Source organism: Callionymus lyra, chromosome 14 (assembly GCF_982586985.1).
Source record: "Callionymus lyra chromosome 14, fCalLyr1.hap1.1, whole genome shotgun sequence".
NCBI lineage: Eukaryota > Metazoa > Chordata > Actinopteri > Syngnathiformes > Callionymidae > Callionymus > Callionymus lyra.
This window is the reverse complement of record NC_141831.1, coordinates 17824471-17850817: the sequence shown is the minus strand read 5'-3', so window position 1 is coordinate 17850817 and position 26347 is coordinate 17824471. Positions and strand designations below refer to the sequence as shown.

Here is a 26347-nt window from a genome sequence, read left to right as displayed (position 1 = left end):
AGGCTCCACGTCTTTTTAGTTTTTATAGCGCGAGGGAAAAGGCGCAACACTAATTAGTTAATTGACAACAGGAGCGCAAACGAATTCTCATTATAAAAGTTAATAGATTAAATAATAATAATACTAATAACTAAAAATTAAAAATCTTGTCAGTTTCTGTCTTTCGTCGTTATATGAGTCGAATGTCTACTCAGCATATGTATTTATGTATTTGTACCGGGAAAGATGACGAGGTGAAAAGTAATACAGTAGCGCCCCTCACAGGTCATTTTGGGTACTGGCGGTACCCAAACAAAGAACGACAAATGTATTTCACTAATATTTTTTTTATTATCATTCCAAACCGTAAGGAATTTATCTTTAATTTTCGTTATCTACAAATTGCATATATTTTAATTGATTGATTGATATAACTTTATTCTTAAATCTTAAAAGTTGTCTTCACGAGAAAAACATTAAACATACATGTACGTGATATTTGGACATACAGTACACATATAAAAAAACAAAACAATAATAAATAATAAAACAATAATAAAAACTACAATAATAAAGGGTCACAAAGCGCTTAAACAATCAAAACAATATTCAATAAAGTATATACTTTAAAGGGCAAGATAAAACTGATAACACAACAGGAATTCCATAAAACAAATACAAATGTCTTAAGATGTTTCTTAAAGGAGTCAGTAGACTACTTACTTACTTGATCAGAACCAAAAATGTAGATTGATAAACAATCCAAGTCTATATGTAACTAGTTTAAGAGGCTTGGAACTTTTGGCAGAAAATGTCACTTAAAGTCAGGACCAACGTGTTATCCACGTTTGCCAGGTACTGACCACTGCAGACCTGAATCCGAAGATCAATAACAGGTTCTTTTCGGGACCAAATAAATACTTTTTTATAGCTATTAAAGTCACAATGTCAATCGGTTTATATGGTATAGGTTTTATTCAACACATACTGATTACTATAGTCGTAAACATTGCAATAGTTTATCCCAGCGCTTTCCTACAGGTGGCGCTGCTCCCCCAAGATACACCCAGGGGCACCAGCACCGCTCATATTGGCGCCATTTTGGAGCTAGGAGGGGGAAAGAGAGCTGCAGAGGAGGACACGGCGGATCATTATTCACCCTAACAGGTAAGAAGCTGCGTTTAATAAACCTTTATTTTCCTCCCAACATCCCAACAACAACCAGACCGACCGTAAGACGCGAAACGCGGGATGTTTGGAGGACTCTCCGGAGCTCCAGCAGCGTCCCCCCGCGAAGCGTAGCCCGCCTCGCTCGCCTCTTTCCTCGGCAGCCGTGAACGCATCACACCGCTGCTTGTCCTGGTGCTCGAGTGCAAAGTGTTCAAATGAGAAAATTACTTTTTCTAAATTCGCGTCCACGAGGAGTATCTGATTTATTTAGTTTTTTTTCCGCGTGTGGCTGTTGGGTTGTGAGCCGGACGTGGATGTAACGGTGTATAGCCGGGATGTTTTGTTCTGCTGTCTGCCTCTGTCAATACTAGCTAGCTAGCTTAGCGAGCTAATGTTGCTAACGAGGTTAGCCTTCTTAGAGGAACAACACTGCGGATCTAGTCCATGCCTCAGGGAAAATATACCAACATTACTCGAGTTATTAACCTCTATTGACTATTATTATTGGCCCGATAGCGTTTGAAAATGCCTTGGTTGACGCGAAACTAATGTATATTTATCTTTGTTGTCACTTCAGCATAGTGTGCTGTACGTCTGAGGAACAACCTCCCATTGCAGTGACTTCTTGTGTATTTGGGAGAGATTCGACTTTTATCTGCATTATTGGGACTAATCTGTAAATAGAAAAATATACGACTTGTCACCTACAAGTCTTTTTTGTAAAAATGAATAATAAATTGGAATCAACCAGACATGTCACAGTGACATTCTCTGACACAAATCATTTTTTATGAAGGCTTGTTGAGTATGTTCTTAGTGGTTTAAGTGAAAATATAAATGTATTTGGGATGTAATTTATAAAAAATTCATGTAGTGATGTCTATCACATTTGCTTTATTTTCTTCTGCAAGGTTTCTGCGGTTTGTTATTCAAATCGTATTAATAATAACATCAGCTTCCCTGTTGAGTTATCAGTTTTATCTTGCCCTTTAAAGTATATACTTTATTGAATATTGTTTTGATTGTTTAAGCGCTTTGTGACCCTGGTCTGGAAAAGTGCTATACAAATAAAAATTACTTACTTACTTACCTTATCAAGTACTTTTTTTTTGTTTTTAATGAATGTTGGGCAAAAGAAAAGTCTTGATAGAAACAACAGTTCCCTAAAACATAACCATTTTCTCATCTATGTTGATATATATCCATCAACAGTTTTTGGTTGTCAAGTTGTTTCGTTGATTTTTAACGGGTTTAATGGCTCGTCACGTCCATCTAGGCTTATTTGCGCCTTCTTTGAAAGTACTGCAACAGCACCTGTAATGTTTATACCATCATCTGAGTACCAGAGCATTGATAGGTTACATTCTAATAGATTTTACATCCATCTTATTTTACCTCTGTTGTGCTATCAACTTCAAACTGTTTAAAACATTTTTTTAATATTATAATGAAGCCAGAAATAAAGTTTAAACTAGTTGACAAAGACCTGCTGTTAAATATTTTAATACAATATTTGTTATTGTGGTTAACTTTCTAAATCTTGTATTTGTCTTTGAACATTAAACCTGTGAAAGGGTAGTTTTTTTTCCTTTTGTTTTTAAGTAGTAGTTATTAATTTCAAATACATATTTCAAACAGAAATAATTGTTTCTGTAGTGGTGTACTTAACCTATAGAGGAAATCTACTTTTTATGACAAAAAAAATGTTACGAGCATCCATTTATTTTATTATTTACTTGTATGATGATTTTGTTAAATCCTAAGATTTAGCTTTAATGAAAAGATACATCAATTAACATATAGTCTTGATAAAACCACATTTATTTTCTCTGTACAAATTGTTGACATAAATGTAATTTACAATTTGGATTTTCAAGGAAAACTTAATTTTCATCATCGCTTCCCACAGAGGTCCTTCTTGTCAGTTTTTGTTGTTTCTAATGATACTGACAGGGTCAAGCCGAGTCTGTGTCCTTACCATTTGTTTTCATTTGTGCCCTTGTGGAGGTTGTTGGGTTTGACAACCAGCTGGTGTCTAGCTCATTAGCAGTCTGCTGTTTTCACACTTCTTATGAAACACCTGCAAAGTGAAAACCAAAGATTGCTTGACTTTTATAGTTCTACCTTCTGTCACATAGTACGGTCATCTTTGCTGAGAAAAGTAAGCATATCAACTAAGATTTCATTAAGGATAATATTCTGTCAACCATTTATAAAATGTTTCCATTTGTTTTAAAACTTTTTAAACAGGCTAGTTTTGAGAATAGAAAAAACAAAACATAAGTCAGTTAATACAGAGGTCTGGAGAATTTTTGTTCATGATCGCCATTTTAAACACAACTTTAGAACAAAAACTCTAATTACATTAGTATTGACAGATACTCCGTGGTGCTCGATTTATTGAATGATGATTAGTTTTCTGTCACGATCCTTAAACTTGGATCATCATTTGATCTGTGATTAACAAGATTTATAAGTAAGTTGGTCAAGCGTTTCACGGTGTTGTGACTAAACTAAACTTGTTAAATGTATTTTTGTGTCCTCATTGATCGTCCTGAAGTTTGTGCAATTAAAATATAATGGTGCGTTCGCTCATATCACACACACACACACACGCACACACACACACACACACACACACACACACACACACGACTCTGCTCTGTAAGCCTTTATTAAACAAATATTAAACACAAACTCTCTATTTATTTGATTGAGGCAGATTCCAATGATGACTTCAATATTAACGCTAACAAGAACGTTTGTTATTGACTTTCATGCGGTCCACTGAAAGTTTCTCTCCTCTCTACAGAACAGCAACGTAAAATGCTGCTCTTTATTGTTTCCCTGATCTGCTCATATTCTTTGTCGAGATGCGTCTTTAGATGCTTAATAAAGTTGCTGGTGTTGAGTCCATCTGCACTCACCAACTTGACTCCTGTTGTGCTTGACAGGCGTCAGTGCAAATGTAGTTTTGGCTTGGATCGGGTGTGTGGATCTAACCTTTTTCACCAATACCTGATCTGACTAAGAGAGGGTGGATCGGACCGATACCCGATCCTGATATCGGATCATAGCGCATCCCTAATATTTATCTCAAAGTGCTTTCATAAAGTTCCTTTTATTCTACTGCTACATTATATCAGGTCTCATAATCACTATACATTTTACTTGGTTCAGTGTTTTCTAGGAAAAGTGAAAATGGGGGAAACAAATGTGTACTTTCATGCCAGAAGTGTTGGTAGAAGTAAATAACTCAGATTGTGTATTCCCCTTAACTTTCGAAAAAACAAAATCACGTCAGTTAGCAATAGTTTTAATGTGTACCCCCTGTAGCCCTGTAGTATGCCACAGTAACGGGTTGCTATCATCAAGGGTTTTGATCTACTCAGACATTACATGTAAATTGTTTTACTTTTAAATTTTTATCAATAGAAGTATAAATCACTGATGCTAGAAAATTAAAATGAAATTCTTCCGAGATTGAAGAAACAACGTTGTTTAAAAAAAAACAACTAATTAGCTATCAAGGTATGAATCCGATTGTAAATCTGTAATAAATTGCAGTTGCTCACATTTATTGCCTTCAGATTTACCAATACTGACGTAGGTTGGAAGAACTCCAGGTCATTCAGTAATATTTCCCAGGAATGTTAGACACAACCCTTATATAGATGTGTAACGCCCCAATTTGTTTAACCAGAGCATGATGCTGTTCATGGTGAAATCCACAAAATTTGATCACATTGAAAAAAAGAATGCCCTGATTTCTAAACCCGAGCCATGCGTTATCCAGAAGTAGTGGGCCGGTGTTCTTCTTTGGCAGCAGCTGTAGAGTGTAAAAGGTCAAAATCATGCTGTTTGGCATTCATCCTGCTGTAATACAGTTGTTTGTAAAAGCGTAAGACCATCTGCAGGGAATCATTCGGTTCTGAATTATGATTCTAGTTTGCCCCCTGCTCTCAACTCATCAACACAAGTGCTTTTATCTGTAAAGCTTCTGATCCTCTGTGATGTCTATCCAGTGATAACAGTTGCCATCAATTGCGAGGAGTCATAAAAGTGGGACTTTATGCCAGGGTTTCTGTGAAAAGTAGTCTTTAGGAATGAAGTGACGAAATATATATTTGATACCAGCACCTTTTTCTGTGGTCATTTCTCTTACAGGGATGTTGCACTGGTTGATATCTTTGTGTAAACGTAACAATGACTGATAGTTTTTTTCATTTATTATTATTATTATTATTATTTTTCTTTAAACACAGCTGATACTTTTTGATCATATTTTTTCTAACAACTTAAACGCATACAAGTTACTATTTTTTTTATTGATCACACAAACCAATTAAATGACAACAAAACAACACTGTTGAAAACACAACATCCTTTAAAAGAAAAATCAGTCAAAAGTAACTTATTGCAAAAAAAACCTCATGCATTTTCTGTGAGTTTATTTAAGTGATAACTGTTCAGTTAAAGAGTCTTTTTCTGTTCTATTTGAACATTTACTATGCTTTTGAACACATCATAGCAAACTCCCTGATCTACACATTCGTTTTTTAATTATTTTACATAATAAGTAAACGTTACATCTATTAATCATTGTGATTGAATACAAATAGTATCTTGTAAAACAAATGTGATATCGGTGCCGATCGATTGGTGCAGCTCTCGTCCTAATATCTCCGTACTGCTCGTCCTAATGTCCCTCTTGTATTGAAGATAACATTAGCATTTGTTTGGACAATAATATTGCTTTAAGCCTGCTTTTAGCAGAGCCATCACTTTAACAAGACCGCGAATGAAAAGAAGTCTGGAGGAACTGGATGGATGAGAGCATTAGTGTGGAAGAAAAAGAATGAGAAACCATCAGTTTGACATCAGTTGAGTTTAAGGCAGATAATGAATATGTCACTACCTTTTTTTTAAGCTATCAGCCAGAATGCTTCACTGGTCATGGAGGTGCCTGAGGAAGTAGTATTTCCTGTACTGTCTTGTTAACTCGTTTTCTTTTACCTCCAAAATGTTAGAGACCCAAGACTGAGGGTAACTTCGTTTCTTATTATAAAGGTCTGTTGAGATTTGTATGTAAGTCGTATGTAAACACTGAGTTGATCTGAAGTGTCAGCGGGAGGTAAAAGTTGACCAAACTGATTCAAAGTGAAAGGGGTGATGTTCAGATGACGGCAATTCTTATTTTTTATTTTTTTTTATTTTTTTCAAATTGCTGTATGTATTTGCTATTGAAAAAAAAACAATTTCCCGAAGGAGACCTCCTGAGGGATCAATAAAGTTTTACCTTACCTTACCTTAATTCCAGCTTATTTTCTTCTGTCAGATGAGTTTCATATGTTGATATTCCCAAAGTCCACTTTCTCTCAATGTCATCGTTACATGTTCGCGTCTATCTCTGTTGCTCAGTATCTGTGTCAGCGAGGCTAGAGTGTTGGTGTCAGTCTTGTTAACTGGGTCAGAAAGTCATTAGTGAGGTTGGAGACGTGTCAGAAAACAAAATCTCAGCACTTGTTTTACCGTTTCAAACAGCTAGTGGGTGCAAGCAGTGCGGGAGAGCATGTCGTGCTCCATTCAGAGGTTTTTATTTAGCTTAGTTAGTGTTTATTTTGCTTCACATTATCGGGAGGAATTTTGGTAGCTGTTGAGGCGCAGAAACTGTTGTGGTTATAATCATAGTAAGTGTTGGTTGGTCAGATCTGACCGATGGCACTCACTATGGTTCACTTTCTGTTATACATTTTAAGCAATATTTTAAAGTGGATTGATTTAAAAAAAAAAAAAAAAAAAAAAAAAAAAAAAAAAACGAAAAACAGGCTAACTTTGAAGAAAGAACCTTTAAAGATGAACAACTGAAAGAAAGAAGCATTTTGTTTTGGAATGAATTGTTTTAATTATTTTTGTAACTATATTTAATGAAAAAAGTAAAATTATATTGTCAAAAAGTGGTATTTCTTTACACTAAAAAGACCTGTTCTTGCTCCTCAGTTAAGCAGCACGGTCCTCACATGCAGACGAGCAGGTTTTTAACATTTTAACCTCAAGTAAATAAATAAGCAGTTCCTTATTATATGTAGCAAGGTATAGAATTGTCTGTTTTTATTCATTCATTAACATGATTTATGTTCTAATATGTGTTTACACTTGAGATTGTTTTTCATTTTATATTTAATTGCCAAATGTATTTGTATGCAGGGAAGACTATAGGGTTGTTTCCATTTGACCTGTTTTGAGCTTGTTTTCTACATATTGTTTTTAATTTTCTTAACAATGTTAAATCCTAATCATCAATAGTAATGGTAACTGTGATACTTTTTGTAATAATAACACAACATGTAAATCTCATAACATTAGATCCCAAGTTGCATTAGAGTTACACAGTGTAGTTTAAGTGGCAACTAATGTGAAAATCCAACTTTCCTGACTTACTCCCATGTTTTAAATCTTTCTCTCCAAGATGCAGCAAGTCACTCATCATGATGATGTTTTGAAGTTATTACTTTAAAAGATATCTTCCCTGTCTGAAATGTTTGCGAACAAGAGGTTACGTGAGTGAAGTCCATTATGATGTAATAATGGTCTTCACTCCTCTAGCAGCAACTAAGAATGCCCTGCTTTTTTCTTTATACACGAGTAACCTGAAGTTGGAGACTTCAGGGATTGATGACGCGCGGTGAGTCACCTTGATGCTTGGTGAACAAGATTTTATCTCCAGAAAATGAAGTGTTTTTAGTGGTCGGTGCTTAAGTACATTTTCTAATGTAAATATTTCAATGAAAAGAGTTGGTTTTTTTTTTTTTTACCAATGGAGTACAATAGAGGTCCAAAATCTATTTAAGACAATTAAAGCAACACATTAGTTGCCTTCTTAATTCTAATTACCAGTTCGGTTGAGTATCAGCCAAGAAATTCCTGGTTCACCGCTAATGGTTTTGGTTCTTTGCAGTCATGTTTTTAGTCAACAAATCCTAGCTATATATCATCAACGGTCTAGACTTGTTTTAAAGATTAGAGAAAGCAAGTGAAAATCAAATGGCTTTGATATTGACTTGTTTTGATCTTGTTTTTCCACCCATTGAGGGCCCAAAATCAGAACAGAAACTGAGGAAAAATTCAAGCTTTGACAAATCTGATCATAGAGTGTGAATATGTTTTCCTCATATGCTGCCTCACAACATATATTTTTGTCATTGTTGGAGTGGAAATAAATTCTTCACCTTTACCTCTCAATAAGTGGCTCCTTGGTTGCATTATCAGACAGGCTGGCCACCTAGTCTTTTCCAAGTTTGAGGAAATGGGGGGGAAACAACAATGTTGTCTCAGGCAAGGTGCTTTTTGGTCTTTGGCTAAAGTGAGGTTATTTTAGGAGCGATAAGTCTTTGAAGCTAGAAATGGTGCATCTATAGAATGAATGATGAACTTTCTCAATCAGCATGGTTTTAAAAAATACTTGACTTCATTTTCTTATGTTGAAAAATGTGTATATATTGTCTGATGGACTGTATATAGAGTTTGAAAATGATGCATTCATTTTGAGTTGTGAAAATCAGCCATGTTTACATTTTTCTGCTGTTTTTCTGCTCTGGAATATCATATACACTCAACTTTTTAGGATAGCAGCAGATACAATGGTGAAATTGTATCATTTTCTTTTTTTAAATAACCAGGAGTGCCTTGTATAAATCTGTCTACGCCACGTCATGGGTCATGACTCACTTGTTACAAGAACTCAGTTGAACTTGTCCATGAAAATTGTTTGATGCCGTTTGTATCAGTTGTAATTTTGGCTAATCTTGCTTCTCCGAGTCTTTCTTTCTGCTCAGATTGTCCTGACACTTGCTCTGTCATGCCTATTGTTCTGACAAAAGTACAATTGAGGAGTTGATTTGAAATGGCTTTACTATAAGACTGAATTGTAAGCACAAGTAGGTTATAGAAATAAAAGCGAGCCATACACGCGGGTAGAAAGAGCAGCTCATCGAGTATTCTGTGAATGCAACAGTTTTTTTTTTAAGAAATAATTTCCCCTAGAAGTAATTTCCCGGCTGTGTTTCTGTGAATTATTTAGGTATATGTCACGCAGTGTTGTGACACCCTCATCCTTTTTACCCATTTCAACTTTTGCCTCCCCTGTTTTTAGTTCTGGTGCAGCATTTCTCACAACTCCGCTCTTTCTTTATTCCAGGCAGTGAGGAGCTAGAGAGGATGGCTCACTCTAAAGCTAAAGCCACAGATGGGAAGGTGACCTACCCCCCGGGGGTCAAGGAAATCTCCGATAAGATCTCCAAAGAGGAAATGGTCCGCAGACTCAAGGTCAGTCTCATTTCCCTGCTGTTGCTCGCTCACGTCTACTTACCTTTTAATTGCTTTTATTGTTTCCACATTCTGGACCAATTCAAGTTGTGTTTTATGTATAAATGAATAACATGTGTTAAAGTTTTAAAAAAACAACAGGATTTTTACATGACCGAATGATTTTCCAGATGGTTGTCAAGACCTTCATGGACATGGACCAGGACTCTGAGGAAGAGAAGGAGCTTTACCTGAACCTGGCTCTTCATCTGGCCTCCGACTTCTTCCTCAAACACCCAGACAAAGATGTGCGGTTGCTGGTTGCCTGTTGTCTAGCAGATATCTTCAGGATTTATGCTCCAGAAGCGCCCTACACCTCCCCAGATAAACTTAAGGTATTTCAACCTCATTCATAGATTTTGTTGTTTGCTTGGGAACTATTGTATTGTTTTTAAAAATGTAAGCTGATCAGTTGCAGATTTTTATTTTTTGTAAAAAATGTTTTTGTTTTTCAGGACATTTTTATGTTCATCACAAGACAGCTAAAAGGACTCGAAGACACCAAAAGTGCACAGTTCAACAGATACTTCTACCTGCTTGAGGTGTGTGTTGCTTGTTATGGGTCTTGATTGTCCTTAATAGCACCTCATGTAAAACCTTTTCTTATCATAACCTCCCAGGACACAGTTGTCAAACTCAATCACAAAAGGGGCAAAAACATTTTAGTGGTTGTAGTCACTGGTTAGATAAATAGTATATTAAGTAAGTAAATATTACATGGAAGTATGAGTCTAGACACAAGTTTCCAAGGCTGAGAGGACAAGGCGGGTAATCATCGTTTTCCTCACTTCCTTCACTGCTGGCTCTCTCCAGCTGCAGCCCCATCATTCATAAAGTTTTACTGCAGGCCCAGTTAGGTCAGGATTTGACAGCTAACTCTTAATTTAATGCTCAGGCCTGAGTTCCCGCAGATCCTTAAATTCACAAATCCGTAACCAAGGTCTTATTTGGCATATTAGGGTCTTAGAAAAACATTTTCAAGTGTTAAAAATGTGAATAGATGATAATTAATATTTTATGTTGGTTTCAAATCCTAAAATATTTGGTACCATTAAAATATATATATTTAAAGCACGACTCACAAAAACAAAACTAAATTCCTTCTGTGTTTTGGACATTTATTGAACTGTGTCGTGGTTTTTGATCCTAACGCCGTGATTTCATGGCTCCTCTGTTGCAGAACATTGCATGGGTGAAGTCGTACAACATTTGCTTTGAGCTTGAAGACAGCAATGAGATCTTCACACAGCTTTACAGAACACTCTTCCAGGTCATCAAGTGAGTCTCCATGAGTGTTTTTTCTCTTTCAACCACGGGGGTTTCATCCACGCTCTGTTATGTGCTCTGCTTTTATTTCGTCACATTTCCCTCGTTTGAGCTGCAGGCAGGACAGCGACTCAAAGTCACCACGAGCAGCCAGGCATTGTTACTCTGCTATACAGAGTCTTTTATCTCCCTTCACTCTGCTAAATACAACCTTGAGGACTGAATTCTGCAGCACAGAGTTTGGCTCTTTGCCATTATAGCAAAAATACGTGCAAGCTTGTACCTACACAAAGCTTTTCCTCGTATTGAAAGTAATCTGCAGCCCTCCCTGTAAAAGAATTCAAATTGTTTGCAAGTTCTCAAACGCCTCTGGTGAATGGAAGGAAACAAGTCTTTTATTGATTGGTGTGAAAGACGGCAGTTACAGAGGGAGATCTAGTTGAGGTGCTTGGTCTTCCACCGAGATGTAATAAAAGATGGACAAGCACACACAAGCTGAGTGGAGCTTCCAGGGCAGGGATGCAGTTTCTCTCAGGAATCTGATCTTCTATAAACTCTATTTGCCAGGAACTGTTTGTTCATATAGCAAGAATAAACCCTTCTCATAGGAGTTAAACCTAATAATAGCCAAAATATCGAGTACAAATGGCAAGCTGAATTTTTTTTTTTGCTTAAGTGAACCTCTGGGGTGAAATAAATAAAAACTTTTATTAAAATGTGTCATAAATCACTTCTAAATCTTGGAAAGATTGAAGGTACATAATACAACCAAATAACAAAATTTGAATTAAAGTTAATTCAATAATTCCCTTTTTTTAATTATATGAACATGAACTCATTCAAGGTAATTTATGAACTTTTTAATATAATGTATCCAAGTTTCAATCCATTGCTATTGACCTTTTAATGTAACATTTTTTTCCAAACCAGCAACGGCCACAACCAGAAGGTGCACATGCACATGGTGGACCTGATGAGCTCCATCATCTGCGAGGGGGACACCGTCTCACAGGAGCTGCTTGATACCGTCTTGGTGAACCTCGTGCCGGCGCACAAGGTGAAGCTATTAGTGTTTGTCTCGGTTAATTTTCTTTAATATGCACCGTTAGTTTGAAGCTCGTTCAAGCGTTTGATAAAAAAGTCTATGGATTGTAGGTGCCAACACTGTCCATTAACTGTAGTTCAGTGAGACCCCTACAGGTGAGAATTAGCGGTGCAGCTTGAAATGTGTAATGTGAAACTGTTGTTTTTTTTTATTAAGAAAAACGGGAAACGCTGCTTTTAATGTTTATTTTCCTTTCTTTTTTTTTAGAATTTAAATAAACAAGCGTATGATCTGGCCAAGGCTCTGCTGAAGAGGACAGCGCAAGCCATTGAGCCTTACATCACAAATGTAAGTAAACAATTCAGATTTAGACTTAAAATGGATGTTGTTTTCAATTCACCTCCTACCACCCTGGATGAATAAGTACAAATGCATTGTAAGAGATTTTTTTCTCATTCAGATAATCTTGTGTGTAATCTGTTGTTGAATTATTATCAATAAATTTGAGCTGTACGTGGAAAATGTTGTGATGCTCACAAAAAATATAAGATGGTGCATTCTGTCACAAGAAGTAAAGATCATTAGAAATGTTTTGGTGTTTTTGTATTGAAGCTTGGAAGCCAATAATCTTTTTTCTGTTGACAGTTCTTCAACCAGGTGCTGATGTTGGGAAAGACCTCGGTCAGTGATCTGTCCGAACACGTTTTCGACCTCATATTGGAACTTTACAACATAGATAGCCACCTTCTGCTCTCGGTTCTGCCACAACTGGAGTTCAAACTGAAGGTAAGCAGGTGAAAATATTCACCTCACATTCCTTTTTGACTTAAAAGTATTCAGTTTTGTTGATCCATACTCTAAAGGTAAAGTAACCAGCCAGTCAATGTAACGTTGCCTCTGTGGCGTCTCATAAAGCCACGGTGCTGATGGATAATGCTCATTAAGTTTTCCGAGGGAGAGTAGATCACTGCCGTCTTCTCAAAGTAATAGCTGTGATAAAATGTCTCCCACATACTCCCCCCTTTATGTTGGCTCGTTCCATCTTCACCCTCCCTGCGTCTCTATCTGTCTTTGCTTGTTTTCACTCCCTCTTGTCTCGTATCATGTTTTATCTTTTTCTTTCTGACGGTCAATTGTAAAGCCATGGTTTAGATGACATATTCAGCTGTGAGCGTCCTTGAATCAAAGCCGAATTATGCGCTTCATCTTTCCCTCCGTCTGTCTCTGCAGAGTAATGATAATGATGAGAGGCTTCAGGTGGTTAAGCTGCTGGCTAAGATGTTTGGAGCGAAGGATTCAGAGCTGGCTGCTCAGAACAAACCACTCTGGCAGTGTTACTTGGGCAGGTGGGTGTCAGTTCTGCCTCCAGCGTTCACATGCTGTCCTTGAACATTGCATTTCTAATCATAAGGATTTGGTTATGTGAAGATTGAGTGTTGCATTTCTGACGTCATCTCTGCCCCCCCCCCCCCCTCCCACCAAGGTTTAATGACATCCACGTTCCCATCCGACTGGAGTGTGTGAAGTTTGCCAGCCATTGTCTTATGAACCATCCAGACCTGGCTAAGGATCTCACCGGTACTTAAGCTTCATTTTGTGTTAAACAGTTTTCAGTGCTACATTGTTGCTCTTGTTTCTACTACTCATACATGTATTTGACAATATCTTTACAATATTATCAGTTTAATTGTTATGATATTATCTGAATTGTCTTCATCAATTTCCCATCAAGGGTCGACCGTAAACATTTTATTGATACAAGTGTGACAAGGTAACTCCTATATGGCTGCACATTATTAGTGTCTATAGTTAAGAATCTGGCGATATTATCATGATAAAGGGCCAACGATGCAATATTTTGCAATACTATATTTGACTCCGGTATTGCAGAATTTACAGCTCGCAAGACTTTTGATGAAATTGTACCTGCTTTTTCTTTATTTTTAAACAAAGTCAACTGTATCCTCTCATCCTCAGTTATTGTCAGGATCTCGCACGTTTATTTCATGGTTTAATGGCAACACAAAAATGAACAAGCACTGTGAATGTTTAATAAAAAAAAAAGTATGTATTCATTCACACTTAATTGAAAATGAAACTATAAAAAAACAAAACATTGATACAGAGATACATTCAGTTAAATATCTAAACTCCAAAAAATATTGCGATACATGCATATTTATTTTTACTACATATACATTATTGTTATAGTTTTTCACATAATCATTCCCTAAGCATACTTGCAAAATATATAATGAAATGCATACTTGACCTTCAGGGGCCTCTTAAATGTATTTGTGATCATCATTAGAAGTTAATTCTCTGAGATGATGATCATTGGTTTTCTCTCCTTAATCTACCTAATGGTTGGAGCTCAAATCCATCTTGATCATCTTTTCGCTGTTACATGAAAGCCACAGTTTGACCTCAAATTTCTCCCACCGTCTCAATGTTTTTTTTTTTTTATTTCAGAGTTCTTGAAGGTCCGATCTCACGACCCCGAGGAGGCCATCCGTCACGACGTCATCGTATCCATTGTGACCGCGGCCAAGAAAGACCTTTCTCTCGTCAACGATGCGCTGCTCAACTTTGTAAAGGAGAGAACTTTGGATAAAAGGGTGAGTATGTTTATTTGTAGTCTGATGTAATTGATGAATCTCAATTGTTAAATCCTATGAGTTCCCTCATACATTTCTTCCGAAATTACATTTTATTTAGTAGACTGTTGTGTTTGTAAAGAGACTTAATTACAACTCCAACACCCTTAATTCAAACTTAAGGTGTAATGTCATTGAGCTGTACTTTGGTGCTGACATAAGCGAGTCAAATAACCCACAAAAAAATCGAATATTTATTATGATTTTTATCTTTGATATTGAATTCCAACATAATATTCTCAATACAGACACTTTTTGATAAAGTGTAGCAAGTTAAAAATAAAAAAGGAAATGTTTTAGTAAAACTGGATGAAGTGAAAAAGTGGGTGACATGCAGATTAATATTCATCCTTGACTTTCTTTTTCTCCCAAGTGGCGTGTTCGTAAGGAAGCCATGATGGGCTTGGCATCAATCTACAGGAAGTACTCCCTGCAGGGAGAAGGCGGGAGGGAAGCTTCCAAGCAAATATCCTGGATTAAGGACAAACTGCTTCACATTTACTACCAGAACAGCATTGATGATCGGTCAGTGTTTAAAGCCAAAAAGAAAACAGGAGCTCTATTATTCATATATGTGCTCATTAAAATGTTTCCATTTAGTTATACTTGTAAATCACCTTGCAAGCTTTTATCTCAGTGATTTCCAGTCGAATAAGGCCTGTCACACGTTGACTTTTAAAATGGTGAAGCATGGCATCTGCGTCTCTTTTACACCCTTGGATAGACTTCTAAAGATGAGGGTTTTTATCCTTCCAAATAAGTCTTCGCCTGAGGTAAATGAGCCATGAGAAGACATAAAAAAAAGTCCAGCCTCTGACCATGGATTCTGGTCACATTGCAGTTTCAGTGTGTAATGCTTTATTCTGGGAATTACTGCAGCAGCAGCTACTTTGCCAACAGAGAGATTTTGGATTGCAACTGTCACTGGTAGATGTGAAGCAGCGCAGCAGTAAATTTCTTGCCTCTGTAAATGATCTTGCTGGGCTTTTGTGTATCTTTAAATCATCTTAATGGTTTTATTTTGTCGTTACCCTGAAACTCAAAGTAATTTCATTATTTTTTTATTGATGTACATGAAGCAGAGTTTCCCCTGTAGCCTTCAAATTCAACTTAACGTATAATTTTACATTATTTACAACATTAATATTGCTGTAAACCAATCATTGTTGTGGACGCAGTTGTCCTATAGTCATGAGAAAAGTAGGATTTCCTATTAAAAGTTCAAGGACAAATTATATATATTTTTAAAACTAATAATTGTTTCTCCTTTAATTGTTTTTCATTGATTCGTAAAAGTGACGGCTAAATTGTTTGCTGTACGTTTGCAGGCTACTAGTGGAGCGAGTCTTTGCACAGTACATGGTGCCTCACAACCTGGAGACGAGCGAGAGAATGAAGTGTCTTTACTACCTGTACGCCACGCTGGACACCAACGCCGTCAAGTGGGTTTCTCAACTCGCCTTTGATGAAAACATGACTCTTTGATCAAACACTTTAGTCTCCTGCAGAAGCCACCAATAAAGTGAATACTCAGACCATTTTCCTTCACTTTTAGAGCTTTGAACGAGATGTGGAAGTGCCAGAATATGCTGCGGCAAAATGTCAGAGACCTGCTGGATTTGGTCAAACAACCGAAGGTAACTAATGGAAAGTGGATGGGAAATGGTAGCTTGTTTAATATTCAATTTAATTCCATGTATCTTCTTTGTAGTCTGATGCGTCCAGCAAGGCAGTGTTCGCCAAAGTCATGGTCATCACAAGTGAGTGTTTTAACACATTCATATTAATATTAATGGACTCCTTTAACATCATATTTATGTAAATATCCAAGGGAACCTGCCAGACCCAGGGAAAGCTCAGGACTTTGTGAAGAAGCTGGCTCAGGTTCTGGAGGACGACGAGCGGATCAGAGACCAGTTGGATACCTTGGTCAGCCCCTCTTGCTCCTGTAAACAAGCTGAAGTCTGTGTGGTAAGTTTTAACGCATCGAAAACACACTTTTAACATATATAGTTTCCTTGTTACTATTCTGTGTGAATTTTTTCAAGTTTTATTCATTAAACCCATGAAAGAAACAGTTCAGATTGAATATATATAATTTTCACCCCAAGTCAGGGGTGTCAAACTCAATCTCATGAGTGGCTAAATGATTCATCATCATACTAAATGGTATAGTTACCAAAAATGGTCTGCTGTTATTATTTCATAATTGTTGGAACTGATAGTGTCTCAGCTTAGCTTCAACTCTGGCAACATTTTAGGTGAACATAGACGTTAATCTATCTAGATTTTGCACCATCTATCCAGTGGGCCTCATGACTTGAGACCCTGAGTGGGCCATGACATGTATGTTCTGTTAGTGTATTTATTGTGTGTTGGTTTCAAATCGTTCAGTAATTTCTCTTATAATTTGGTCATATATGAAGCACTTAAAGCAAATATAATGAAATGACTAAGTGGCATTCACATTAATTTCAATCAAATCTAAGGACATTAACATATTGCAATCCAGTCTGTCTAATTAACCATTTCTTTCCATTTTTTGGGGACAGCGAGACATCACTAAAAAGCTCGGTAGTCCCAAACAACCCAGCAATCCATTCCTGGAGATGGTCAAGTTCTTGCTGGAGAGGATCGCTCCTGTACACATCGACACAGAGTCCATTAGGTACGGAGCCACAAAAGACTTGCGTCGTCATGGTTATGCTGACCATTGTCATCTCTGTCGTCAGTGCGTTGATAAAACAGGTGAACAAATCTATTGACGGGACGGCAGACGATGATGAGGAAGGAGTTCCCACTGACAGTGCCATCAGAGCTGGGCTGGAGCTGCTAAAGGTATTTGTTGACGTGGTTATTTTATGTCTCCTGCTGTGAAGAAATGTTAATTTCACATTTAAGTAAGAATCTTTTAACTGTTTTATCACAAGATACTATTTTTTTCCCCCCATCACAGGTGTTGTCGTTTACACATCCGGTGTCGTTCCACTCCGCAGAGACGTTTGAGTCTCTGCTGGGTTGTCTAAAGATGGATGATGAGAAGGTGGCGGAGGCGGCGTTGCAGATCTTTAAGAACACAGGGAGCAAGATGGAAGAAAGTTTTCCACACATCAAGTCGTACGTATAAAAAAAACATTACATCATCGTATTTGAAAGTATGTGTTCATCTTGGCGTCCTCCCGTCTCCCTCAAGTGTCCTGCTGCCGGTACTGCAGTCCAAAGCCAAACGTGGCCCTCCACGCCAGGCCAAGTATGCCATCCACTGTATCAACGCCATGTTCACCAACAGAGACACACACTTTGCTCAGATTTTCGAGGTTGGTCTCACCTTCATGTTGTTCCTTCCTTCCTTCAATTTTTACATATAATGTATATTATTTATTAGTGCAGGCTTTTTCTTAATTATCTTGGGGCTGCTTTGTTTGTCACTGTGTTGTCTTGACCTACTAAAGGCCTAAAGTTTTTTAAATTTGAATGTATTTTTAAATGTGTATTGTTTGTATACGTGCATTGTGACCCTTGTCTGTCATTAGTAGAGAAAATAGTTGAATTATTTGGTGGCCCTTAAGCAACAGCATATTAATAAATAAACAAAACAAGGATATTAATAACTGATGAAAGTTGTGTAAATATTCATGTACAATGTATGTTGATGTATATTGTACATGTAAACAATGTATGTTTATAAATATATGATAAATATTTACATGTACAATGTATGTTCATGTATATTCATGTGAAAAAAGTATATTCATAATTAATTATATGTATATTTACATAACAATATATGCTGATGTAGAATTTGATGTTAAATATATATTTACATGTACATTGAATATTGATGTCATCTGCATATCTTCATGAGCAAATATAACCGAACACAATTAACTATTTACATTTTTGTCATTACCCAAGTTTAATTATTTTGGTTGATGAAATGAGAACATTTCACAAGTTAAATCTTCAACACAAGTCATATTCCTCTAACTTTCTTGTCACTCCCCAGCCGCTCCACAAAGGTCTGGATCCTGCTAACCTGGAGCAGCTCATCACGCCGCTCACCACCCTCGGTCACCTCGCTCAGCTCGCCCCGGAGCAGTTTGCTGCGCCGCTCAAATCTTTAGTTGCCAACTTCATCGTGAAGGACCTGCTCATGAACGACAGGGTACGGCTCGTCACGCAGATCGTTTGAGACCCATCTTTCCCAACGTCTGTATTGATGCATTTCTTTAAATGACAGACTCCAGGCAAGAAGACGACAAAGCTTTGGGTTCCAGATGATGAAGTCTCGCCAGAGACCATGGCCAAGGTCAGGATTCTCTCTTGGATTTGCCCATTCTTTGTTTATAAATATTCAAATACTGTATATTAGGAGTGTTTATTTGCAAGAATCTGGTCCTGTGATATGTATCCTGATGCACACTATATTGCTGAACTGTAGGATTTATTTGTTATGTATTAGAAGTCGTGAATGCTTTCATTTGTTCCGAAACCAAAATATGTGGACTCGACTGTATCCTCTGGTCCTCAGTAATAGTTGGGATCTTGCTGTTGTGCTGTTAAATATCTGAGGAACTGTGGAACTACATTTTGCGATATTTAAGTCTATTGATATTTTCTTGCACCCTAATGTAAATTGTATTTCCAGACTTTTTATTAGCTTATAATTGTAAACTTGCATTGAAAACTATAAGCAATTAGTTGTTTCAAATTAATCCATGAACACTAGATGATGATGACTGTCAATAAGCACCAACTTATACATGTTATACAGTAAATGCAGAAATTACCTCATTTTGCCACATTTTATGACACCTTAATCCGATTTTAATGATTTCTTTTTCATGGCTTTGACTTATTTTCCTTTTTTCTTTCTGTATATTCTTCCATAGATTCAAGGCATTAAGCTGATGGTCAGGTGGCTGCTTGGAGTGAAGAACAATCAGAGCAAATCTGGAAACTCTACGCTAAGGATGTTGACAGCAATTCTGCACAGTGATGGAGATTTAACAGAGCAGGGCAGGATGGGGTAAATATAAAATTACTAAATATTTATCTCTGGAAAATATACACTTATCTTGAATTTCTTTCTTCTTCTTCCTTCATCAAGGAAACCAGACATGTCCAGGCTGCGACTAGCGGCGGCGTGCGCGCTGCTGAAGCTAGCACAGGAGCCCTGCTATCATGAAATCATCACTTTAGAACAGTATCAGCTTTGTTCCCTCGTCATCAATGTAAGCCGTTTTCTTTTGCGATTCCTCGTCGCGGTGGATGTCTCTGAGCTCGTCTTTGAATCCCATGAATCGTCTCTCGTCAGGACGAGTGCTACCAGGTGCGGCAGTGTTTTGCACAGAAGCTCCACAGAGGACTGTGCCGCCTCCGCCTGCCTCTGGAGTACATGGCAGTGTTTGCTCTTTGTGCCAAGGACCCGGTGAAGGAGCGACGCGCTCATGCTCGCCAGTGTCTGGTGAAGAACGTTAACATACGGCGGGAGTATCTGAAGCAGCACGCCGCCATCAGTGGTAAAGATTCCTCCGTGTTTATTCCTCACTATACATCCGTACACGAAGGCTTGTTGCTGAAAATATGAGAGTTTGTAATGGCTTTGTCCAAAACAAACATGTTTGTTGTATCCCTTGTGTTGTCTCTGGGTCAAGGTGAACGACAACACATGGAATACTTTAAACACATTTGTTTTCGGGCCTTCGGGTCACCTTGACCCTGAGATAACGCAAGAGTTAAATTTTATAAAGGGGTAAAAAGAAAAACGTTGCACCATTTTAAAACATTTAAGTACAGTTTAAATAGAAAACAACAATTAATAGTCCGACATTGAGAACACATTAATGCACACAGTAATGATGCAAGCAATGAATAACAATATTCATAGCAATGTTTAAATGTAGTTTCAAGTTTATGCCAAAAATAAGAATATTGGCCTCCATATCTTGTTAACGGTGATGATGTTTCCTCTTGGAATATGGAATTTTCAATTTAATTCTGCTTTTGCATTATTTAATGATGTATTAAATCACAAATTCAATCACAATTGGGTTAAAAATCAAAGAGTTTATTAACCAAACTGTCTTTAACAAGAAGTATCTATGTCTGATAATTGTCTTTTCATTATTGGTGGATCGTATTATCTTAATAAGCAAATGCTTATTGTTGGCAGCAGTTGTTGCTGTCTGTGCTGGTCCTAATATGACCATTTATGTAGTTCTTAAAGCTTGATTAATATGTTTCCATAATTATATCTAGTTTTTATTTTCCTTGATGATCCATTTGTTTACACTTCTCAGCATCACTGTTCATGTACAAAAGACGAAACCCTGTCTTTAATATGAACTCCTTTTTTAACTTTAATGGTCATAATTGTTGTTCTACAAACAGACAAATTGTTATCGCTGCTGCCGGAGTACGTGGTTCCCTACACCATCCACCTGCTGGCACACGACCCAGATTATGTCAAAGTACAAGACATCGAGCAGCTCAAAGAAATCAAAGAGTGAGTGAATTCTGGAGCGACGTGTGATGTTTCCAGTTTGCTGATCGTGATGTCTTTTCTTTTGAAGGGCTCTGTGGTTTGTGCTTGAAATCATCATGGCCAAGAACGAGAACAACAGTCACGCTTTCATCAGGAAAATGGTGGAAAATATCAAACAGACAAAAGACGCCCAGGCGTCAGCCGACCCCAAAGCCAACGAGGTTAAAGTTTCCTCCACAGTTTTCTATAAAGTTAAGTTTTGCACATCCAGTCATTCGTCTTTGTTTTTGGATTTCCCAGAAACTCTACACCGTATGTGACGTAGCCATGAACATCGTCATGTCGAAGAGCACCACGTACAGTCTAGAGTCGCCGAAAGATCCGGTGCTGCCGTCGGGCTTCTTCACCAAACCAGATAAAGTTTGTATCTTTTGAACCGCTCATTCACAGGATCGATTGTTGAAGTGTTTGCTGACTCAGTTTCCCCTCACTTCAGAACTTCAACAACGCAAAGAATTATCTCCCGCCGGAGATGAAGTCGTTCTTCACGCCCGGGAAGGTCTGCCTTGTCGACGGTTATCCTTCTTATTAATGAAACTCTTTATTCAAACTGTCTTTTCTGTGTGAAGCCGAAGTCTGCTAATGTCTTGGGGGCGGTGAACAAGCCGCTGTCGACGGCAGGAAAACAAATACAGAGCAAAGCCTCTCGGATGGAAACGGCCAGCAATGACGATTCTTCATCGAATCCAGGCTCTCCACAGCGCAGCAAGACCAGGTTTGAAATGTCTCCTTTCAGCTGCTAAAACAACCAAGTTTTCAGTTTCCTTTGTACCAGTATTGAATTTGTTTTATATCCATATAAAAGTAAAAATCGTTTCTTAATTGTTCCTTTGTTTCAGGCTCGACAGCGCCGAGTTGGATCACAGTGAAAATGAGGATTACGCTCTTAAACGAGGAGACGGCACTGACAAGGTGAGGAAATTCTCTTCTAGCTATAAAGAGAAATGGCTTAAACTGTCCTTTTTTTTTATGAGTAAAAGTTTGTTTTATGTTTATCAATGACATAACATAAAACGCCTAATCATCCACGCCTTCTGTCACATAACCTTCTATCGTACAGCGCCGGCTCAGCTGTGACAGCAGCTCTTGTCGGTTGCCATGTTGCTGTGATGGATTGAAGTGCCGCACGTCTCATAAACAGCTGTGTTGCCGTGTGTTTACCCTCTTAAACAAACACGGGCCGGAATTTAGATGCTCAATAATGGACGGATGCATTCGGCTAAATAAACATGAAATAATCATAGAAGCTGCTGCTGCTGCGATGTGGATTCATTGATACTGTTGTGACCGACGACAACATGGAAATTCTGCTTTGTGTCTTGAGCTACTGTGTCTAAACCACAGGAAAGACTTCATTAATTACAGCCTCAAGATTCTTTTAAGAAAGTCTTCATACCTTTTTTGAGATTTTGGGTCTGTATAGATAAGGGGTGTCCAATTTTTTTTTTTACAGTAGGGCCACCTTTAATGAAGTGACAATGTCAACAACAGTTATTTTAGAAGCCTTTGTATCTTTAACTTTTTTTTTGAGGGAACTTTTGCCAGTATTTAGAAACCAGCATCGTAGTAGTGTTTTATGACTGGTGATCTTGTCATAGAAATTAATTATTGAATTAAATGACCTTAAATGATTTAAAATTAAAATGTACTATATGTTACTTACTCTTCTGTTACATTCTGGTTGAATTGTATATTGTTTGGTCCTCGACGCATCTGCTTAAGGGCCGCAAATGGCCCCTGGAATACTGAACTCCAAACGCATTTCATGAATGAACTAACTGGATAAAGAACATGATGGCATTGCTTTGATATCAAGTATAACATATACTTATTGCTGCTGTTGTTGTTTCATTCAATATATTAGAAGTTTGCAATTAAAGTAGGAAAATCTGTGCTTCTTAAACATGTTGTGTTGAAGGTACAAATAACTGATGGAATGAAACGTACAACATACACTGGAAATGATAGATTGTAATTAAGTTCTATGAAGTTGATGGTGTCGCGACTGTTTCCGCCCTCAGGACATGGACAAGCCTCGCGGGAGGAAGCGAGCCGTGGCCTCCGCCGACGACTCGGAGAGCAAACCCAAGCGCGGCCGCAAGAAGGCGGCGCCGGTGACCACCTCCATCGTCGAAGCCGAGGACCAGTGGGACGACGACAACCGGCCGGAGGACGAACAGAACAGCCCGCCGAAGAAGGCTCGCCGGGGTCGACCCCCGAAGTCCGCCTCGGCCGCCGGCGGCGACACGCCCGCCAAGGGGAAGAGAGGGAGGAAGAAGGCGGCGCCGCCTCCTGAAGACGACGACGAAGAGGAGGAGGAAGAGGAGGAGAAGATTGACGAGGAAGCGGAGGAGGAAGAGGAGGAAGAGGAGATGAGTAGTGAAAATGTGGAGGTGAAGACAAAAGGACGGGGGCGGCCACCACGGCGATCACAAGGGTGAGGATTGAATGAATGAATGTTGAATTGTTTAAGATTATAATGTTTTCTTTTTCTTTCCACAGCTCTGATTCAACAGAAGCGACGCCACAGAAGAGAAGAGGACGCCCGCCTAAGTCGGCGCAGCCGGCTGCCAAGAAGCCAACGTAAGTCTAAATGGATCAATATTGAATGGTTTAATTAAACATTTCAAAATGTTGAAAACTAGTATTTTAGGTGTTGAACATTGAATTAAATAATTATATTAAATGTTCAATAGTTTTTTATTATTAAAATTTAACAAGTGTTTATTATATTTTCAAAATAATTTTAATTTCGCTGCTCTTGGTATAGTCTAATGACTATTATAGCAACAATTTTACATAGAAATATAAACATTTTTGAATTATTGGAATTAATATATCAATGTCTATAAAATCTAACTTTTTAATATACAAATTAAAAATGTTATGATTCTATAAAATCGGATTGAACCTTTCAAAATAGTAATAATTGAATTCAACTAATCAATATTGTAATGGAACTCGTATATTTCCATTAATTTGACCCAAATTACATAATATATTTTCATAATATTCTTGATATAATGTCATGGAGTAAATAAATGTTCCTTCTATCCCAATCTGAAAATGTAAATTTAAGAAAATGCTGACATCAACCTTTTGAAAGGGCGACAGGAGATATTTAAAAACTGTTCACTGCATTTGCTAAAATGTATTTCACACATGATTGAGGCTCTTTTATAAAACACTGAACATACCACAAGTGACAAAAAAAGTTGTATTTAAATTAAACATCAGTCAATATGTTAAGCTGCCTAATTAAAATGGTTGGATGGCAACATGTCAATCAACTCAACTCGACCCCCTTCTGAGCTTTTTGGACTTTTGATTCCAACTTTTCCTCAGCGTCTTGAATAACACCTACCCTTCCTTTGAGTGTACAACTCCTGTTTCAAGGCTTAACGTTCTGTCTTAGGCGCGGCGGTCGATCGAAGGCGGCAGCCGCTAAAGACGATTCCGAGGAAGAGGAGGACGAGGAACAGGAAGAAGAGCCAACACCAACAAAGGTAATGAACACAACTCGAATGTCGTGAAGCCTCCGCAGGTTTTCAACTCCTCGTTTTCCCCTCCACAGGGTCGCAAGAAAGCAGCTGGAAGAAGAAGATGAGTAAACGGCTAAAAACAATTGAGGACAAATGAGTTGTGGAGGAATGACGTAGGAATGAAAATAAGGACACCGAACTTTTTACACCTTTTCATACGCTGACGCTCCTCCTGTTACACACTCGCATATTCCACATGCACACTACATCAGTACCTTTGTGTTATGAGCTGTGGGTCGTCGTGTGTCGTGATGATGTTCACCGCATTAATGGTTTTAACAGAAAACAACACAACAAAAAAAAGATGACACTTGTAAATAGATCCTTCTGTCCGGTCCATGTTCTGTTGTCGTTGGATGCTGACTGGGAGGATGCTGTGAAGCCCACGGATGTTGTTAGAGTTTTAAACAAAGAGATTAATCATTTACCCCCAACATGCTGTTAATTATGTCATTTTGCTCTTAACGGAAACATTTCTTCATCGTCTATGTATATTCTTTTACTCTTTTTTTCTTTTTTTTTAACCATGACATGATTTGATTAAAAAGGACAGAAGTCTGAACCGTGTTCAAAATCTAGAGTCGCCTCTGGAAACCTCGCGTGTGATTTTTAGGTTTGTATGAGCTGTTAGGCCGAAGTCGAGAGCAGGTGTGTGTCGGCTTCACATCCATCGCCCAGTCACGTCTCCGTATCAATATAATTCTTTATAAAAACCTCTCCAATCCTTTCTCTTCATTTCTATCAAAAGGGTATTTTCTGGTTTTTAATCTCCTGGTTTTGAGCCTTAACTTTGCTGCTTCAGGTTTGTCTTGTTATGGAAGGATTTCATTTTAAATTTAACTAAACTGAAAATGTTTTTTTTTTGAGAATTTAATTTTTTTTTTTGTAATCATTACATTTTTTTTTTTTTTTTTATCATATTGAATTAAATAATTTGTATATTGAAGGGCTGACCCCATTTCAATAGTTTTTTTTTTCTAATTTTACTTAGATTTTTTGAGTTGTATATGCTTATTCAAAAAAAATTTTTTTTTTTTAATTCCATATTCTTTCATTCATTGCCTATATTTAGTGTAATATTGTCTGCTAGCACTATTATACCAACATTTTTATATTTAATTTAAAATGAATACAAGATACATTATGAAAATATCAGTAGTTAAAAATGTAATTATTATGAAAATAAAACTTGAAAAAAAAACAACAATTGAGATGTTGAAATAAACCATTTAATACACGTTTATACATTAATTACAGATACATCCGTATCGTCCTCATACGTGGATTCAATACTCCACATAAGAATAAATACTATGCTTACAGTAAGTTTTTCAGGGAAAAAATAAGTGTATTTTATTGTTTATATAATGAAGATTTTCTTTGATGAATTTCCCTCCAAAATGAGCATAGCAATGTTAGCGAGCTAGCTAGGCTAGCAATCAAGCTAATTTCCCTCCAAAATGAGCATAGCAATGTTAGCGAGCTAGCTAGGCTAGCAATCAAGCTAATTTCCCTCCAAAATGAGCATAGCAATGTTAGCGAGCTAGCTAGGCTATTAATCAAGCTAATCTCCCTCCAAAATGAGCATAGCAATGTTAGTGAGCTAGCTAGGCTAGCAATCAAGCTAATTTCCCTCCAAAATGAGCATAGCAATGTTAGCGAGCTAGCTAGGCTAGCAATCAAGCTAATTTCCCTCCAAAATGAGCATAGCAATGTTAGCGAGCTAGCTAGGCTAGCAATCAAGCTAATTTCCCTCCAAAGCTAAGCTAACAATTTT

The 26347-nt window shown here is 37.5% G+C and overlaps 1 protein-coding gene across 1 annotated transcript; it reads left to right on the top strand.

The window, feature by feature from the left end:
• The first annotated feature begins 1040 nt into the window (after positions 1-1040).
• pds5b (PDS5 cohesin associated factor B) lies at positions 1041-24859 on the top strand. Its single transcript, XM_087806861.1, has 35 exons — positions 1041-1146; positions 9347-9474; positions 9645-9848; positions 9969-10055; positions 10694-10791; positions 11710-11836; positions 12092-12172; positions 12470-12610; positions 13055-13170; positions 13308-13402; positions 14297-14442; positions 14855-15006; positions 15810-15923; positions 16037-16118; positions 16193-16241; positions 16313-16452; positions 17034-17149; positions 17214-17319; positions 17438-17598; positions 17675-17798; positions 18488-18646; positions 18722-18790; positions 19374-19510; positions 19592-19715; positions 19799-20003; positions 20875-20989; positions 21057-21189; positions 21269-21388; positions 21465-21527; positions 21598-21743; positions 21868-21940; positions 23050-23465; positions 23531-23611; positions 24444-24534; positions 24603-24859. Exons 2-35 carry the CDS (start codon positions 9367-9369, stop codon positions 24633-24635), a joined length of 4212 nt encoding a protein of 1403 aa, XP_087662987.1. The 5' UTR covers positions 1041-1146; positions 9347-9366; the 3' UTR covers positions 24636-24859.
• The last annotated feature ends 1488 nt before the right edge of the window (positions 24860-26347 follow it).

What these genes read in the sequence shown, in the direction of transcription:
- pds5b (XM_087806861.1), top strand. Translation starts at nt 9,367, where the DNA reads ATGGCTCACTCTAAAGCTAAAGCCACAGATGGGAAGGTGACCTACCCC. An exon ending in AGAGAACTTTGGATAAAAGG is followed by an intron (nt 14,443 to 14,854) that starts GTGAGTATGTTT and finishes TTTTCTCCCAAG; the next exon opens with TGGCGTGTTCGTAAGGAAGC. An exon ending in CTGGACACCAACGCCGTCAA is followed by an intron (nt 15,924 to 16,036) that starts GTGGGTTTCTCA and finishes CTTCACTTTTAG; the next exon opens with AGCTTTGAACGAGATGTGGA.